Here is a 19,765-nt window from a genome sequence, read left to right as displayed (position 1 = left end):
GAGGTTCAGAAAGAAAAAAAAAAAAAAAAAAAGAAAAAAGAAACAAATAAAAAAAGAAAACCAATAATGAAAAAAATATAAAAAGGAAAAAATATATATATATTAGATAAACTAGTTAAAAAATGTTAAAAAAGAAAAGGGTAAAAGTTTAAAAAAATTTAGCAGAAGAAGAGAAAAAAATTGAAAAAGAAAAAAAAATTAAATTAACTGCAAGGCTAAAGAATCATGGGGAGAAAGCCATGAGTTCCGTGCTTTGCTTTCTCCTCCTCTGGAATTCCGCTGCTCTCCTTGGCATTGAAACTGCACTCCTTGGTAGGTGAACTTGGTCCTGGCTGGGTTTCTTGTTGATCTTCTGGGGGAGGGGCCTGTTGTAGTGATTCTCAAGTGTCTTTGCCCCAGGCGGGGTTGGACCGCCCTTACCAGGGGCCAGGCTGAGTAATCCGCTCGGGTTTGCTTTCGGGAGCTTTTGTTCCCTGAGCGCTTTCCGTAGAGTCCGGAGGACGGGAATGAAGATGGCGGCCTCCCAGTCTCCGGCCCGGAGGAGCCGAGAGCTCGGGGCCCCACTCCTCAGTGTGCCCTCAGGGAACAGCGTCCAATTACTCCCGTCTGCCTGGCCTCCGGCCGCGCTCCGAGCTGACCGAGCCTGAGACCAGTTCAAGGTAAACCCGAGCTGTGAGCTCACTCCTCGGCTCCGTCTCTGTAGCCGGCTTCCCTGTTCTAATACCTGCGAGCTCTGCGACACTCAGACACCCCCGATCCTTCTGTGACCCTGCGGGACCTGAGGCCACACTGGCCCCCCGTGGGCTTCACCCCAGTTAAGCCTCTGGAGCGATGTCCCTCAGCGGAACAGACTTTTACAAGTCCTGCTTTTGTGCTCCGTTGCTCCGCCGCTTGCCGGGAGCCGGCCCCTCCCCCAGCGGTCTATCTTCCCGTCCCTTTGGATTCACTTCTCCGCCAGTCCTACCTTTCAGAAAGTGGCTGATTTTCTGTTTCTAGAATTGCTGTTCTTCTTTCTTCGATCTCCCGTTGGATTTGTAGGTGTTTGCAATCTTTAGATAAGCTATCTAGCTGATCTCCCGCAACCTGAAGTAGTCTCAGCTGCTACTTCTCCGCCATCTTGACTCCTCCTCCTAAACACACTCTTGATGATGTTGGCCCTTGTTTTACTACCACTATTCCAACTATCCAGCCATGGAATCAAAAGTTACTAACTGGGTAAGACAACAGCTCTATTCTTTGGAAATAAGCACTGAACTATTTTAGCGGCAAAGTGCTGTGAAGTATGCAACTTATCCATGAATGGGTCAGAAAAAATTATGCATACACACGTATATTTAGAGAGAGAGGGAGCAAGTCTAAAGCAAATGGGGTAGAATGTTAACAAGACGTAAATCTGTGTAAAGGTTAACAAAGGAATTCCTTGTAGTCTTTTTATTTTTGCAACCTTTCTAAACTTGAAATCATTTCCAAATAAAAAGCTTAAAAAAAGAGGTTACTAATCCTCAAATTGGGTAAGTTTCTGGAGATAAAAGCTGGGAAGCCAACAGCTATTTCCCTCAACAGCCAAAGACTTAGCAGGAGGCTAATGGCAAGGGAGCTGAGCAATTACAGAGGTCTCATTTAAGTTTTTACATTTGACAATATAAAAAGGGGGCTAAAAAAAGAATTTAATAATTTTTAAATGTCTAATTTCTTCAGATATGTCTTACTGACTTGTTCACACACAAGTATTGCTATCAACTCACCTCGAGGTTTACAGTATCAATGATACATACCAATTAGATCCCCTTGATCGTGGATCATCATGGCCAAATCTTTAAATATTTGATTGACATCCAAAATGTCAGCCTAGGGAACACAAAAAATAACAAACATAAAGCAACATGTTAGACGATCCCTCTACTTAGCTAAAATTTTGGCTGTAAACATAACACGTGTGTTTCTAAGGCTTATAAATCATGCTTTCTTCATAAACTGAAAATGAAAATAAAGTTAACTAATATCTACTAAATGCCTACTATATGCCAAGAACTATATACCAAGTAGGTAATTAAACAGACTCTTGGAGCCTGAGAGTCAGCTAGAGAGGATAGTCTTGCTGTGTGAGGTTAATCCTCCACAGTCTTGTTGTACCATTGTAGGTTAAGAACCCCTTTGGCCTGGGGCACCTGGGTGGCTCAGTGGGTTAAACCTCTACCTTCGGCTCAGGTCATGATCCCAGGGTCCTGGGATCAAGCCCCACATTGGGCTCTCTGCTTAGCGGTGAGCCTGCTTCCTCCTCTCTCTCACTCTCTGCCTGCCTCTCTGCCTACTTGTGATCTCTGTCTGTCAAACAAACAAACAAACAAACAAAAAAAGAACCCCTCTGGCCTGTTGCCTCTGAAATGTGGACAATGATAGTACCCACCTCATACTAAAGTGCAGAAGCACTAAGTAAGTTGATATATGTAAAGTTCTTGGAACTGTGTAATAAGCACTTCATGTGTCAGCTATGATTAATCATTATTTAGTTGGTTCTCATGACAACACAATGAGACATGTATCATCCCCATCATACAGAATAGAAAACTGGGGCTCAGGAAGGTTTGATGACTTGTCCCAAGGTCTCAAAGCTAGCAAGTGGCAGAGCTGAGAATTAAAAGTTCATGATGTTTTCATAATGTTACTATGCCTCTTTGATATTTACATTAATCATTCAGTCACTCCATGAAGTCAAGTATCTCTGAGGATAATAAGGCTCAGAGAGGTTATTTAACTGTCCAGTTACAAAGCTGGTGCATTAGGAAACTAAGCATTGCAGGCAGAATAGCTCCGAAGCCCATGCTCTCTGGATTACAATACACTGCCTCTCAGAACACTACAGTCAGAAACAATGCCTTGAAAGCCATGACTTCCGAATCATAGCTTGGCAAGACTAGTTCTTACCAGCACATCAAAACCTTAATTACTTGCTAAGAGTCTTCTGTAGTTGGGACAGTCTGCTAGTTGCTGTGGATACAAAAAGGCTTACTAGCTAACGGGGGTGGGATGAGCACACAGCAAGATAAGTAAGAAAAGTCATTACAGAGGAAATGACTAGTAAATGGTATACAAAGGTGTGCAGAGGAAGGCTTGCAGAAGCAGCAAGACTTGAGTTGTACCTTAAAGCGAAAGAGAAGCCAAATAAACAAAAAGTTAATTGAGTTAAAGGGCAAATAGCTTAGCTTGGTTATAACATGAGTGTGAAACTGTGATTTATAATAAGAAATATATATTTAGTCTTCATCCCATTCCTAGAGTAGAGCTCCTAAAATGCTCAAAATTTCCCAAGTGGTGAAGAGAGAAAATTAGCTTTTGTTACTTATAACAAACTCCTTTCAACCACACCTGAGCTTAAAGAACAACCCCTCAGGATGGGGGCTGGTTGCCAGGGGAACCAACCTTGTTATCAGAGGGCTGGAGGCTGAATCAACCATCCAGAGCCAATGATTTAATCAATCGTGTCTACATAATGAAGCCTCCATAAAAATCCTAAATGGCAGGACTGAGAGCACTTTCGGGCTGGTGAACATGGAGGTCGAGGAGAGTGGTACAGGTGGAGAGGGCATGGAAGGTCCACACCCCTTCCCACATACTTTGCTCTGTGTATCTCTTCCATCTGGCTGTTCTTGAGTTGTATCCTTTTATAATAAACCAGTAACCTAGTAAATAAACTGTTTTCCTAAGTTCTGAGTTGCTCTAGCAAATTAATCAAATCCCGTGAGGGGGTCATGGAAACCTCCAATTGATAGCCTGTCAGTCAGAAGTGTAGGTAACAACCTAGACTTAGCGGGCTTCCCAAGTTGGGGGGAGGGTACAGTCTTGTGGAACTGAGCCCTTACCCTGTGGGATCTGAAGCTAATTCCAGGTAGACAATATCTAAATTGGGTTAAGTTATAAAACACTTCCCTGGTGTCGAAGGATTGCTTGATGTGGAAAACGCCCACACATTTGGTAGCCAGAAATGTCAGATGCACAATGTGAGAGAGTCAAGGAGACACAACAGTATATTGTTCTTCCATTAGAACAGGGCTTGTATATTAGATGTAGGAAATGACTGGATATGAAAATCCAGTCCCAGCTAACCATTTGGACTTAATGCTGAATTTCTGATGCGCCCATTATGTTCCTGGGCTAAGGAGCTAAGAGCACTCATGCTCTCTCTTTCCCACGCTCTCTCTCTCACTCTCTCAGGTAAGTAAATAAAATCTTCAAAAAAGGGAAAAAAAGACTATGCCCCGAGACCTCAATGCCAACTTCTAGATCGGGTGGGATTCTATGGAGAGAATCCTTTCCTTAGCTCTGTGTTTCACTCTGCTCTCTGCTAGAACAGAATTTTAATGTTAGAGAACCAAGTCGATGGTTAGTTGCAGTAAGTGAAAAAGAAAGATATGGTATCTTTGAAGGCAATAAAATCATCAAATTTGAGGATGAATTGTTCCATCTAAACATAGACACTGAAGGTCTCTATCCTGAATGCGTTAGAGTTCAGATCCACTGCCACAGACAAAGGTCATGGAGGAGCTCCAAGTTTCTCTCTCTACAACCCCACCCTCCTCACTGCCCCCCCAGGGATGGCAGTCTTCTGGATGCATGGAGGAGAAAACTACTCAGGTTTAGAATATGCTGGTCATTTATGTAAAGTTAAAGTTGGAAAATCAGGTAAGAAAGGCCTCGAGACCTTTACCTCAACCCCCACCTCAAAAACTGCTCCTGTTTCCCTGTAGTGAAGTCATATCCACAACCTGGGATTAGACTTTGGGATGCACAAAAATTAAGCAAACTTTTTGGCCTGCTTTTTTTCTGAGGTACTAAGCAAAGGGGCGCTCTCTCTTCTTCTTCTTCTTCTTTTAAGATTTTATTATTTGAAAGAGAGAAACGAGAGCATGAGTGGGGGTGGGGTGGGGTGGGGTGGGGACACAGGGCAGATGGAGAAGCAGACTCCCCACTGAGCAGGAAGCCTGCCATGGGGCTTGATCCCAGGACCCCAGGATCATGACCTGAGCTGAAGGCAGATATTTAACCAACTGGGCCACCCAGGCGCCCCAAAGGGGCTCTCTCCACAGAATCCCACCCGATCTAGAAGTTGGCATTGAGGTCTGGGGGCAAAGTCTTTTTTTTCCTTTTTTTAAGATTTTATTTATTTACCTGAGAGAGAGAGAGAGAGAGTGGGAGAGAGAGCATGAGTGCAGGGGAGGGGCAGAGAGAGAGGAGGAGAAGCAGGCTCCCCGCTAAGCAGGGAGCCTGCTGTGGACCCTGGGATCATGACCTGAGCCAAAGGCAGATACCCAACTGACTGAGCCTTAATGAGGAATAAAATATTTGTTTACCTTGCTCTGTTCTTCATCCCTATTCTCCCAGAGACCATGTAAGATATAGTAATGGAGGAAAGGATTTGAATCTTCTTGGGCACCATGACTAATACCATCATAAAAGTAGTTCAAATTCGCCATGATTACACTGAGACATAATATGAAAATCACATAAGGACTCATCTCATACTTTTTCCTAATGGCTGAGAGAAAATCCAGGTGGACTAGAGTGGCAGATACATTGAGTCAAACAAAAGACACGACCTGGCTCTTACCTCCAGCTGCCGAATTGCTGTTTCTCTCTCTTTAATAAGTTCCAGATCCTGTTCGGTGATGGCCACCTCATCCTCCTGGCTTTGCATCTGGTTCCACTCCTCATGGCTGCAAGGAGACAAGCACACTAGTTGATTCCTCCCCTCTAAGGTGTGCACAAGACACCCACAACATTTCTGCTACCAGCAGAGCCTATCCAAGTGCACTACCAGGGCTCCAACACCTCTGGCATCGATACAAAGTCCTTAAGGGCCACATTCTTCATATCTGGAGGCAAAGAGTTGATAATACCACGAGAAAACAAAGTCTCAGCTTCCCTGGGCAAAACTGAGATGAAGCAGGGCTATAAGGGATGGGCCTCCTTGCTGGTTTCTAGTTAGGGGTACACTCTGCAATCCTGCTAGGGCTTGCCAGACAAGGAAAGCAGACAGAAACTTCAAGTCAATGAAGCACACTGACCCATCCTCTTCTAGAGCACTCTCAGAGAGTAAGCTGTGTTGGTCTCTTGGGTACTAAGTGGGTGGAGAAAAGCAAGCTAAGTGACCTGTCAGTGCTTCTCCAATTAATCTAACAGAATCACATCTTCTGGTTTTCAGAACATTCCTTGAGATTATATTTTGGGTTAAATGCCTCTTTTATAAAAAAGTACTTTTAAGGTTTTTATTTATTTATTTTTTTATTCGTTTAAGAGAGAAAGAGAGAGTGCAAGAGCATGAGCAGGAGAAGGGTCAGAGCAAGAGGGAGAAGCAGACTCCCCGCTGAGCGGGTAGCCTGCCCCGGGGCCCCCATTCTAGGACCCTGGGATCAGGACCTGACTCAAAGGCAGATGCTTAACCACCTGAGCCACCAGGAGCTCCTGGGTTAAATGCCTCTTAAGAGAAAACTAAAGCAAAAAAGCTAGTGAAATGCTGTAACTCTTCTTTTCAGGTACCACGTTTAGAAGAAAGGCATACTACATATGATGCTAGACATAAAACATTTTGAAACTCCAGTATTAAGCATTTTTCCAACAGTATGCATAAATCAGACATCATCTTCACAGTATTTAAAGAGTTTCTTCCACACGTTGGAGACACAAAATGGAGTACGGTAGAACCCATCAGGCACGAGGTGCTCACAGAGAGATACATAACTGTGATAAAGCATTCTAAGTTCTGAATTAATAACACCAACACATTTCTATGGAATCCGTTAACTCAGTGTGGAGAAGTGAAGAAAGAAGATGTCTTTCAGATGCAAATTGTCTGCTTTTTCTTGTACTACTCCTAAAAGAATGAGTTGCCTCTGTTTTACAGATGGGTAAACGGACACCCAAGAACTTAGAAAAACTTAAATCTGTATTAGAGATAAAGTCCTAATCTGTAGATTCATAGATTCGTACTTATTCCTAGCGAGCCAAGCCCTCTCCCCAACACAAAGACATCAGGGATTTCTCTGGCTTTTTTATTTACCCTGAAATTGTCTCTTCTCTAATTCAAAGATCTTGGAAAAGCACAAGGTTTTGACTTTTTTATTTTACTTGGTAGATTATAAGTCACCCACCCCAGGTCTGCCTTTATTTTTCCTTCTTCTCCACACTGATGTTTAAAATTAGAATTAAGTAGAAAGTACAGAATCCCATCTCAACAAGCCAGCGGGTTGGATGGATAGCTCCTTACCCATCAAATGAGACGAGCTGTTCCTCTCTTTGCCTCTCCTCCGCCTAGAAAGCAGATGGCATTATTGCTGCTGTTATCCAGAAACATGTCACAGACAGACACACAAAACAATGGCTTCCTGTCGCTACAGTATAAAGAAGCAACATCCCTTGGCTCCAACGGGATCTGCAAGACGACACAGGGCTCTGGCAATCTGTCTCGACTATAAAATGGGCGTGAAGTAGTTTAAAGCAAATCTGGGCTCAGAATGGTAACCTTACTGAATAGGATGGAGGAACATGGGTCGGAGAGAGGAATAAACAACAGTCTTAGTGATAACCTATTTACAATCTGCAGGGAGGCAGAATAAGGGAACAAGTGGAAAACCTGCAGGGAAACAAATCTTCAGAACATGTAAAGATTTAAAAAAAACGGACATGTATGGCACATCAGGCACTAAAGCGACAGACTCATTTCAAAAAATCAGTCTAATGCATATATTTAAAAAAGTTAAGAAAAAAATGTTAAAAGAGCAATCAATTCCATTAAAAAACAAGTCTTTCCCTTTTTATAATGGTAGTAATTAACAGAACAAGCAAAATGAGGAAAATGTCAAAGTTCTACCCACCCAGAGGAACACTGTGAGGTTTTTTGTTGTTACTGTTGTTGTTTGAAATTTTTACTTTTTCAAGAAACAGAACACTGGTAGCGCCCTCCAGCCTCCTCTATCCCCTTCTCCAATTACAACACACCCCCCTTGACCTTAAAGTAACCACTATCCTGACTTTCCAATGATCATTTTCTCATATTTTCAATACAGACATGTATCCTTATTTATTTATTTATTTTTTTTTTTTTTAAAGATTTTATTCATTTATTTGACAGACAGAGATCACAAGTAGGCTGAGAGGCAGGCAGAGAGAGAGAGAGGAGGAAGCAGGCTCCCTGCCAAGCAGAGAGCCCGATGTGGGGCTCGATCCCAGGACCCTGGGATCATGACCTGAGCCGAAGGCAGAGGCTTTAACCCACTGAGCCACCCAGGCGCCCCAGACATGTATCCTTATTTAATATCATTTTACCTGCTTATTTAATATCATTTAATATTTTACCTTATTTAATATCATTTTACCTCACATGAACGGAATTACACTGTTTGTACTCTTCCGTGCTTTCATTGGATCATGCCAGATTGTGCCAGATCCATCCCTGATGCTGAATGTAACTGTTGTTCATTAATTCTCTCTGCTATATGATATTATGAGAATATACCATAATGCATTTACCTATTCAACTACCAATAGACATTCAGATGTTTCCAACAAATAATGTTGCTATAAACATTTTTTTTTAAAGATTTTATTTATTTATTTGACAGAGAGAGAGAGACCACTCTCTGTCTCTGTAGGCAGAGAGGCAGGCAGAGGGAGAGAATCTCTGCTGAGCAGAGAGCCCGATGGGGCCCTCAATGCCAGGTCCCTGAGATCATAACCTGAGCCAAAGGCAACAGCTTAACCCACTGAGCCACCCAGGCACCTCTGCTATAAACATTCTTTTTTTTTTTTTTTTTTTTTAAGATTATTTATTTATTTATTTGACGGAGGGAGAGAGAGATCATGAGTAGGCAGAGAGGCAGGCAGAGAGAAGGGGGGAAGCAGGCTCCTTGCTGAGCAGAGAGTCCGATGTGGGCCTCGATCCCAGGACCCTGAGACCATGACCTTAGCTGAAGGCAGAGGCTTAACCACTGTGCCACCCGGGCACCCTGCTATAAACATTCTTATACATATATCCTGATACAAACATTTCCAGTTTTCTCTAGGGGTAGAACTGATGTGTTCAGAAATTCGCAGGCAAAATGTCTTCCAGTGGTTGTCCCAATTCATACTCTAACTGGCCAGGTAGGAAAGTTTCTGTTGCATCATATCTATAACAATCACCTTCAGTGTTCACAGAATTTTACATTTTTGCCCCACATCTGGACATGAAATACTACCTCACTGTGGTTTCAATTTGCAGTTTCCTGGTGATTAAAGAAGTTGGGCACTTTTCCATTTGTTTGACCATTATTCAAAATAATACAAAGATGTTACTTGCCATTTTCACTGTGCTGACGTTTATATTCATGGAGCAAAAACACAAGGGGCTCAGACCACTGAGTATCCAACTCTTTTTTTTTTTTCTTATAAAGATTTTATTTATTTTATTTGACAGACAGAGATCACAAGTAGGCAGAGAGGCAGGCAGAGAGAGAGAGAGGAGGAAGCAGGCTCCCTGCTGAGCAGAGAGCCCGATGTGGGGCTCGATCCCAGGACCCTGGGATCATGACCTGAGCCGAAGGCAGAGGCTTTAACCCACTGAGCCACCCAGGCGCCCCGTGTATCCAACTCTTGATCTCAGCTCAGAACTTGATCTCAGAGTTGTGAGGTCAAGCCCCCCAATTGGGCTCCATGTAAGCCGACTTTTTTTTTTTTAAGATTTTATTTATTTATTTGAGAGAGAGATAGAGAGAGAGTAAAAGAAGAGAGAGTAGAAGGCAGAGGGAGAAGCAGACTCCCTGCTGAGCAGGGAGCCCGGTCAGGGGGCTCAATCCCAGGACCCCGGGATCAGGACCTGAGCTAAAGGTAGACAACTTAGCAGAATGAGCCGCGCAGGCACCCCTGGCAGATAAGCTCTTGAAGATAAACAGTGTAAGCCTGTCACATCAAGGAAAACAATGGACAGTGTACGTTGCCAGTGATAAAAATCTAGCTTTCAGGGTGCCTGGCTTGCTCAGTTGGTTAAGTGTCTGCCTTGGTTGAGGTCATGACCCTGGGGTCCTGGGATTGAGCCCCAAGTGGGGCTCTCTGCTCAGCAAGGAAGTCTGCTTCTCCCTCTCCCTTTGCCCCTCCCCTGCTTGTTCTCATTTGCTCTCTCTCTCCCTCTCAAATAAATGAATAAAATCTTTAAAAAATAAAAATAAAAAATTAAGGGGCACCTGGGTGGCACCACTTGTGAACTTAAAAGATTCACAACCCCCCTTAAAATATCTAAAGACTTTCCTGATAAAACTAAAGATACTACATTACCTTTTGATATTGTATAATGAAATATATCAACATTTGGAAGACCTACATAACTCAGGAAATCAATATTTTCTGAAAGATAAATATATGATATAAAAATCATACATGGAAAAAAGATCCAATCAAAACATAAGACCAACAGATTTGGATGTAGCAGAGTCTGAAAAAGTCATTAATACAGTTTTAGACTCCACAATTCCACTAACTTCTATCAAGTTTTGATGTAGTATCAAAGAATAATATCAACAATGATCTGAAAAGATTAATTAAAATACTCCTTCCTTTTCTAATTGCATATCCCTGTAAGGCTGATTTTCTTCAGATACTTCAACCAAAACAACTTATCACAACAGACTGAATACAGAAGCAGATGTGAAAATCCAGCTTCCTTCTGCTAAGCCAAATATTAAAAAGATTTGCAAAAATGAAAACAATGCCACTCTTCCCACTAATTTCTTTTTTGTTTTGGAAAAGAAGTTATTTTTAATTAAAATGTCATTTATATTACTATATATTGGGTTTATTATTATTTATAAAAGAATAAACATTTTTAAAACCTCACAGTTTTAATTTCTAACATATATCAATATATACCATTCATACAAATAAAAAGCTCACTGGGGTCTCTAATAATTTTAAGTGTAACAGGGTCCTGAGATCAAAAAGTCTGAGAAACTCATGTTCTATTGGGTTGTATATTTTTCATAATGATTCACAGGAATTCTTTATATGTTCTGTACCTATTCTGGTTACTAGTCCCTTGCTAATTATACATATAACAGTATCTTCTCCCTATTTGTAGTTTATTTTTTCACATACTTACCACCTTCTTTGCTCTTCATTCTTTTCTGCTTTTCAGACTTCCCATCTGGGATTATCTTCCTTCTGCCTGAAGTACATTTTCTAGAATGTTCTTAAGTAAGGTGTGCTGACAGCTAACTCACTTTTGACTGAAAATGTCTTTAATTCTCATTCCGCATATCTTCTTTCACTGGGTTTAGATTCCCAGGTAGGCAGTTATTAGAATATTACAGATGGCCCTCGACTGGTTTCCCCTGTTGCTGCTGAGAAGTCAATTGCCAATCCAACTACTGTGTCTCTGAAGGTAGTATCTTGTTTCCCCGGCTATTTTTATGATTTTCTCTCTGTCTTTGGTGTTCTGAAGTTTCTCTCTGATGTATCTAGATAAGAGTCTTTTATTTATTCTTTTTGGGATTTGTTGGGCTTCTTGAAACTGCAAATGAGTGCCTCTCATAAGTTCTAAAATATTACCAGTCATTCCTCTCTATTCTATGTTTGCTCCACTCTTATTCTGAAATTCCAATAAAAACTAGGTCAGATCCTTTCTCTTCATTCTCCCTTTCTCATAAGCTTTCTTCTATTGAACTTCTTAACCCTCTGTCCTACATGTTGATACATAATATCGTGAGATATAAAATATTTTCTATTTTCTAGTTAAAACACCTACCCATTAAGTTTTTAGTTTCCATATTATATTTTTCAATTCTAGAAAGTATTGTGACTCTTTTCCAAAGTTTTTTTTGTAGCTTCCTGCTTCCTGCAGATGTTTTCAAGATTTTCTTTAAATACAATAAGGACAGTTGTCTTATAATTCTAATACATGAGGTAGGTCCATTTCACCTCACTGTTGTTTCTATTCATTCTTACTTAAGAGTTATTTGTTTCTTTGTGTACTTGGGTATTTTTTTTTTAAGATTTTATTTATTTATTTGACAGACAGAGATCACAAGTAGGCAGAGGAGCAGGCAGAGAAAGAGGGGAAGCAGGCTCCCCACTGAGCAGAGAACCCGATGTGGGGTTCGATCCCAGGACTCTGAGATCATGACCTGAGCCGAAGGCAGAGGCTTTAACCCACTGAGCCACCCAGGAGCGCCTACTTGGGTATTTTTAACCCTGTGCTGCTCACAACACTTCATAAATTGTTTGAGGGTATTCTTTCAGGGCTAGGATAAACGTGTCTAACCAGAGAGGATTTATTTGTATTTGCTTCTGTCTGGCACCAGCTTGATGCTTTTGGATCATTAATGTAGAATGAATTTGGGCTGTAAATTTGCCCCAAAGTTCCTCTGTGATACAAGTTAGTGTTGGGATTTCCCCTCTCTCCTGCTGTCCTCTACCTCCTACTCAGTTCAGTGCTAATGCAATCTTTTTGTAGGAAAGAAGGGTTTACTTTTGGTTTACCCATACCCGAAGGATATAGTCTTTTGGGGTCCAGTTTGATTGGAGGAGCACCTTCTTTGAGATTTCCCACTTTGTGTGGACTCTGGGCTTTTCTTCCCCCTCATACCATAAGGACATCAAAACTGAAGTTCAAGTTTGCCCTCAGTAAATGTACTCCATGCACAAGCAGTTTCAGTGCTCAGCTTACCTCTCTATGGGTTCTCATCTTCTCTTAGATTTTGACCTTAATATTTTCATGGCTCTTTGATAGTTTTGAGAAGTTGGGTTGTTAAAATTTAATATTTGTTCATTTGTTTCACAGAGAGGTCTAGTGCAAATAATCTAGCCTGCCCTATTCTAGGAAATAGATGCATTGTTTCTTTTTTTTAAATTTTTAATATAAGACAAATAAGATAACAGAAAAGAAATTACACATAATTGTCACTTTTCCAAATCTTTGTGCATATTCTTTTCTAGTCTTAGACCACAGTCATACATATTTTTAAAATTTATTTTTATTAAAAAAAATTTTTTTTAAGTAGGCTCCTCGCCCAACGTGGGGCTCGAACTTACGACCCTGAGATCAAGAATCACATGCTCTACCAACTGAGCCAGCCAGGTACCCTGCATACATATTTTTTATATCAGTTGTGCCAATCTGGTATTTTCACAACAGCTAATGACTATATTTATTATTATTAAGGGGGGGCAGATAACAACAAAAGCTAAGGGTCAAAATGGTCAGAAATAGGAGGGGAAAAAAATCCAACAAGATGGGAAAGAACTTCCTGCAATTGCAAGGGTCTTCTTTGCAGAATCAACTCACCGAGAGACGAGATCCAGCTCTTGCTCTGGCAATGCTCTCCTTTTCCTTTTCAGATACCCTTCTCTGCACAACCTGGAAATTATTTAAGGCTGCAGAGAAGTCATTCATGAGGCGTTCTTTCTGAAGTTTCTGCTGGCGCTACGGAAATAAACAAGGACTTGAAATTTCATATTAACCCTGAATCATTTGGTTTTAATTCCCATTAAAAACAAAATTATTCCCCCTAAAGATTTCTAACCAGGAAAATTACTATAAAACAAGCTCTTCCTTAATAAATTTGTTCTTTGCTAACTCAAATCCCTCATTAATGCCATAGACCAAGTCTGAATTTTCCTTCTTTCATTCTGACAAACTTGGGAACTGTGCGTCATTTACCTTGTAAGGTAATCTCAGAGGGAATTGCAATTGAGAATTTTGGTTCCCTGGAGAATCTAAAAGCAGAATAAATAACTTTAGACTCAGACTGAACCCCAAAAGAGATTGTTTTATGTTAAAATATTAAAAAATACTCATCCACACTGAGTTCATAGTGTCTCTGAAAACTACAGAATCATTTTCCTTTATACTATAATGAGATTTAAAATCTTTGAGAACCTGAAAACTATTATAGGCTATTTTTACTAAGCTTACTCATTCTGCGTCTCAAAAAACACATGCGGAGAGCACCTGCTATGTGCTGCGAACAGAAGTAAAAACTCATCCCTGACCTCACACAGCTTACCAACTACTTATAGATAAGGGATACAGACACACAAATTACAGGCCGTTATAAATAACTGCTATATCCTATGAATACGATAGGAGTTTGGAGGCAGGTATAATCAGTAAGAACTCAAGTAGCCATAAAGGCCAGGAGAAAGTGAACACTGAAGGAGGAGAAAGATCTGAATAAGCAGATGGAAGGAGTAGGCAAGTTCGTCAAAGAAACAGTGTGAGCGAAGGCATGGCAGTAAACATTTGAAGAGGATCTATAAGGAGACAGTTTGGCTGGAACCAAAGCTTTCTTCATAAGACTAGCTAACACAGAACTGGAAAGACAGAGAAGGGGCTGACCAGAGCAGGTTTTAAATGCTAAGCTAATGAGTTTGGGATTCAATCCCTAAGGAACAAAAAGCAACAAAGATTCCTGAGCAGGAAACATGATGGGTACAAAATGATAATTTAGAAAAAGTAGTCTGCCATGGTGTACAGGATAGGATGGAAAAAAGAAACATGTCAAAAAGACTATTACAATATTCTAGGTTAAAGGTCAGGAGGACATTGTGTCAATAATGGGAACCCCAAAGACATGAATTTAAGAAACATTATGACTTAGCAACTGCCTATAGGGCTGCAAGGGGGCTAAAGTCAAGAATGACTCAAATATCACACCTGGGAGAATTATGGTAATACTAAAAGCAAATTTATTTTTTTTAAGATTTTATTTATTTGAAAGACAGAGAGTGAGTGAACGAACAGGGGGAGGGGCAGAGAGAGAGAGAAGCGGGCTCCCCACTGAGCCAGGAGTCCAATGAGGGACTCGATCCTGGGAACTTGGAATCATGACCTGAGCCAAAGATAGATGCTTAACTGAGCCACTCAGGGGCCCTGAAAGAAAATTTGTTGTTTTTTTTTTTTTTTTAAGATTTTATTTACTTATTTGGGAGAGAGAGAGAGAGAGAGAGCGCACATGCACAAGCAGAGTAAAGGGCAGAGGGAGAAGGAGACTCCCCGCTGAGCAGGTAGCCCAGTGTGGGGCTCAATCCAGGGATTCTAGGATCATAACCTGAGCCTAAGGCAGATGCTTAACTGACTGAGCCACTCAGGTGCCCCTGAGAGCAAATTTACATGAGGAACATTTCCCCCTTTTTCTGGAATTTTTTTTAAAAGTTCACATTAACGTTATAACAATAAGAAGGAAAAAACCATCACTCCCTAATCTCACTATTCAAAAACACTTTTTTTTTTTTTTTGAGTAGACACTACGTGGGGCTTGAACTCACAACCTTGAGATCAAGAGTTGCATGCTCCGTCAACTAAGCCAGATAGGTGCCCCACAAAAAATGCTATCTTTAAGTATATCATAAACATTTTCCATGTTATCATCCTCTTCACAATTATGGCCTTTGTTACATAATATCCTATCAAGGAAAATTTGATCTAGGAAATTTTATGTAAACATTCCTTTTAGATTATGCCCAGGTTTTAACTACTTAACTATTATAAAGAAAGCTAATGGAAGCCCCACTGTAATTGCTAATATTAATACAGTACTTACCATGTACCAATACGGTTATAAGTACTTCAACATAATAACTCACTTTAACCTAAACAACCTATATTATAGTCCCTACTTTACAGATCAGAAAACCAAGGCACGAAGAAGTTAAGTAACTTGCCTAGGATCACACAGTCAGTAAGTGGAAGGGGTAGAATTTAAATACAGGAAATCCAGCTCCAGACTACAGGTTTTTTTTTTCTTCCAACTTTTTTTCCTTAGGACAAATTTTCATGAATGGGAATATTAGATCAAAAGGCACAAACTTTTTTTTTTTTTTAAGACAATCAGTAATATCAATCAGCTTAGTTAAGGGATATGAGTGAAATGGGAGAAATCCTGTATAAGACAATGCATAAAATTTTAGATGAAGGCAATATATTCAAGAAGAGATATTAGAGTAGGAAATGACAATATGGGCCCAGTCCTTAGAGGTTAGAGGCTAGAGCCAGGAAAAGATCTTGGGGTCATGTTCATAAAGGTAAACTCATAAAAATAGATAAGCCTCCCGAGGGAAAAAGCAGAGACTAAGAAAATGAGAGGTCAATGGCACAGCCTTGGGACATGTTTACTCCTAGGAAGACCAAGAGTCAGAGAAGGAGGCTGAGACTCTACCTGGGGAAAGAGAAAAGAGGCCAGCAAGGGATCCCAGAGTTGGAAGACATAATGAAAGGGGATCATGGAAAGAAAACAGTTTCAGCAGAGATGGGATGGGCTGTTTCAAATGAGACAGAAAAGTGAATTAAAGCTCAAAAAAGCCCACTGGATTTGGCAGCGAGAAGATCACTGATTATAGCACATAAGTACGAAAGACTGAAAGGAGGATATATGATCTGATATACAGGACAGCAGCAAAAAGATGGTGGTAAGACTAAGATTGACTAGACGAAGAAAGAATTGAAAGGGCAAACGGTATTCAGCACAACAGGGCAGGGATCAAGAAATTATTTGCAGGGGCGCCTAGGTGGCTCAATGGGTTAAAGCCTCTGCCTTCAGCTCAGGTCATGATCCCAGGGTCCTGGGATCGAGCCCTGCATCGGGCTCTCTGCTCAGCGGCGAGCCTGCTTCCCCCCCTCTCACTCTGCCTGCCTCTCTGCCTACTTGTGATCTCTCTCTGTCAAATAAATAAATAAAATCTTTAAAAAAAAAAAGAAAGAAAGAAAAGAAATTATTTGCAGATCTATTTCATGTTCTTAATGATCCAAGATAATGGTAGGGAACAATAGCATGCATGACCCAAAAATAACTTCTATTTGATTCTGGAACTAATTAAATCCTTCTCTCTCTCTCTCTCTCTCTCTATCTATCTATCTATCTTTTTGGTAGCAGATTTAACTTTCTATTTATTTTTGCTTAGGCTACTATTAACTCTTAAGTACTCCTAATACTCTGCTTTCATCAAGACCCTTAGACTCCTTTTTTGTTACTAACTAAAACCATTCACAAGTGTGTATTCCCTAAGTGCCCAGCTGGGAGGACAAAAGGGGTGATGTTTATTGGAGATACTGGACGGCAAGGGGAACTGGTCTCTAAGTGAAATTTCAGCATGAATAACAGCACACCTATGGACAACCAAAGGTGATTACATCAAGATTACTTTTTATCAGAGCTACTTTGTAGTATGACGACAAACCATCTAGTATTGGTTCCTCTCTTTTGTGCAAGGGGGTGCCAAAACTCCACAGACTAAACATGTGCTCCATTAAACAGCTTGCCATGTATGGGTTAAACTAACATTTTTAAACTTTTTTGATGGAGACATGCAGAAATAATGTGGCATCTTGACCTAGTACCATATATACATATATGTATGAAGTGAAGGTTTCCTGTAAGAATAGTTTCCTTTATTACATGGTATACATTCAGATACTCCTACTCTATTTTATTATTATTTTTTAAAAATTGTATTTATTTATTTGATAGAGAGAGAGAGACCACAAGTAAGAGGCAGGCAGAGAGAAAGGAGGAAGCAGGCTCCCTGCTGAGCAGAGAGCCCAATTCGGGGCTTGACCCCAGGACCCTGAGATCATGACTTGAGCTGAAGGCAGAGGCTTAACCCACTGAGCCACCCAGGCGCCCCTCTATTTTATTTTCTAAATGATGATCACAGCACACTAAAATTATTTCATGTTCCAACCAGGCACAACTCAAAGAGTGAAAAATAACCCAGAATGGGGAAGTTGTAGGCTTTGTCTTTATAGCCATCAGGGATAGGACATCATCAGAAAAAAATTCAATAATAAAAAGGAAAATAAGTCGAGTCCTCCTAGGAATGGTAGAGAAGCTAAAGAAAAATGGAATCACGGTAGGCTAATATAGATGGAGAAAGTTTTTTATTTTTTCCCTGGAAGAGAGAGGATTTGAGGTAGAACTATGAATGATAATTAAAACAGATGAAGCCACAATAAAGGCAGAGGCACACTGACTTCTGGAATGTGTGAAGAAAAGGCCTGGAACATCAAGGGAACAATGAACTCCAGTTAAAAATTGTGTTTTTTAAAGGATTTCAATGACCACTGAATAAAATGACTTGAAAAGAGAAATCTTTTCCCCTGGGCATTTCTTCAACCTGAGACCTATGAATGACTCATGATGGGACATGAAAGTGACTGCAAAATAGAAGGCAAAAACATCTGATTGAGATTTATAGAAACTGACTACAAGACAAACTAGGACCTAACCTGCAACATAAAGCTGCTGGCCAAACCCTAGAGATGCAAACACTGAGGTTCTTTACCAGTTAAATTAATTTTATCAATATGTAAGTATGGGTTTGTTTGTTTTTTTTAATTTTATTTATTTATTTGACAGCGAGAGAGAGATGCAGGGAGAGAGAGAACACAAGCAGGGGGAGTGGAAGAGGGAGAAGCAGGCTTCCCGCCAAGCAGGGAGCCCAGTGTGGGGGCTCAATCCCAGGAAACCTGAGCCAAAGGCAGATGCTTAACAACTGAGCCACCCAGGCACCCATGATAGTATGTTATTATGAATAATAACAGCCGATACTGAGTAGCTACTGAATGCTGAGCACTTTGCAAGACCCGGTGCATACATTCTTTATATTGTCACAACAGTCACATTGCCCAATTTTACAGATAAGGAAACTGAGGGGCAGAGAAGGTCTACCTAGCACCAAAGGCCAAGTTATTTTTGTTTCACACACTCTCTTCCCATTAAAACAAAGTCCTTTCCTATTAAACGAACACACACACCAGAAAATACCAACCTGTTCTGAAGCAGATAAGGGAAGGGGCAAGGACCCTAATTCCTTCAGCAATTCATTCGTTTCCTTGGCAAGCTGATTTGTGGAATGCTGTAACTGCTGCCTAAGAGAGAAAAGACATGTTTCAGGATATTTCCATGGCTCGAGAGCTGTTGAAGTTAGTACAGTTAGTTCTCAGAGTGCCCCAGTACAAGGAATAGAGGGGGTGTTTGAAGGAATGGGTTCCCAGAGGCCCAGGTTCACAAAAAAAATTTCCAGGAATACTACTCAGTCAGACCCACTGCAAGGAATCTCCATGTTACTGAGAAGAAAGAAGCTACCTCAGTGAAACCTGCTGATAGGTATTTTAAGTCTTTGGGAAGAAAAGAAAGGCCTATCAGCAGTTCTGATAGAAATATAAGAGTAACTGCCCCCACATCTAAATCTGATAGTTTGAACACACCAAGGTCTCAAAACTCTCCCGTCCATCGCCCGGCAGTTCTGCCTAGCTGCTGTCTGTCACAGGCACTGATTGTAGATGGGATCTAGACACTGGGGGCTGGATGAAACGTGCATTTAAAAGCACAACTTCTACCCTAAGGAACAATCTCCGAAGATCTACTCCCATGTTCCTGCTTAACGCTGGTGCTTTTTCAGCTTTATTCTTGGCTCCCTATTGTCCTTCATGCTTGACTTTCTGGCTCCTCCCTCCAAAACAAAGAAGCCCTGTACTGCATAAAAACATATAAGGAGTTTAAGAGGAAGAATATTAAAAAAGGAAGAATATGCATTGTATTAAGTGGGATTGGAAAGTAGTGCAAACACAGAAAGAGCCCCTTTTGGTCATGATTTTCCTCTACTCTATGGCCATTTCTACAGAGGTTTTAAGGGAGGACAGAGAAACCATACTACTCAATCATTACTATTTTTTCATTGCAAAGGGGCCTCCAAGATAAAAAAACGAGGGAGTCAAAAACAAGAAGGAGGCAGTCAGGAGCCTGTA

General features: G+C 40.8%; 1 protein-coding gene across 1 annotated transcript in view; it reads right to left on the bottom strand.

The window, feature by feature from the left end:
- Positions 1-19,765, bottom strand: part of STX12 (syntaxin 12) — a 43,731-nt gene that overhangs the window by 8,537 nt on the left and 15,429 nt on the right. The window contains exons 3-7 of the mRNA XM_032863897.1: positions 18,787-18,886; positions 13,307-13,444; positions 7,262-7,305; positions 5,606-5,711; positions 1,776-1,848 (exon numbers count right to left, since the gene is read on the bottom strand). Of these exons, the coding sequence (XP_032719788.1) occupies positions 1,776-1,848; positions 5,606-5,711; positions 7,262-7,305; positions 13,307-13,444; positions 18,787-18,886 (461 nt within the window). The remainder of the gene's footprint in view (positions 1-1,775; positions 1,849-5,605; positions 5,712-7,261; positions 7,306-13,306; positions 13,445-18,786; positions 18,887-19,765) is intronic.

Source organism: Lontra canadensis, unplaced genomic scaffold (assembly GCF_010015895.1).
Source record: "Lontra canadensis isolate GAN:19392208 unplaced genomic scaffold, GSC_riverotter_1.0 scaffold25, whole genome shotgun sequence".
Taxonomy (NCBI): Eukaryota; Metazoa; Chordata; class Mammalia; order Carnivora; family Mustelidae; genus Lontra; species Lontra canadensis.
The sequence above is the reverse complement of the archived record's forward strand: the minus strand, read 5'-3'. Positions and strand labels throughout refer to the sequence as shown.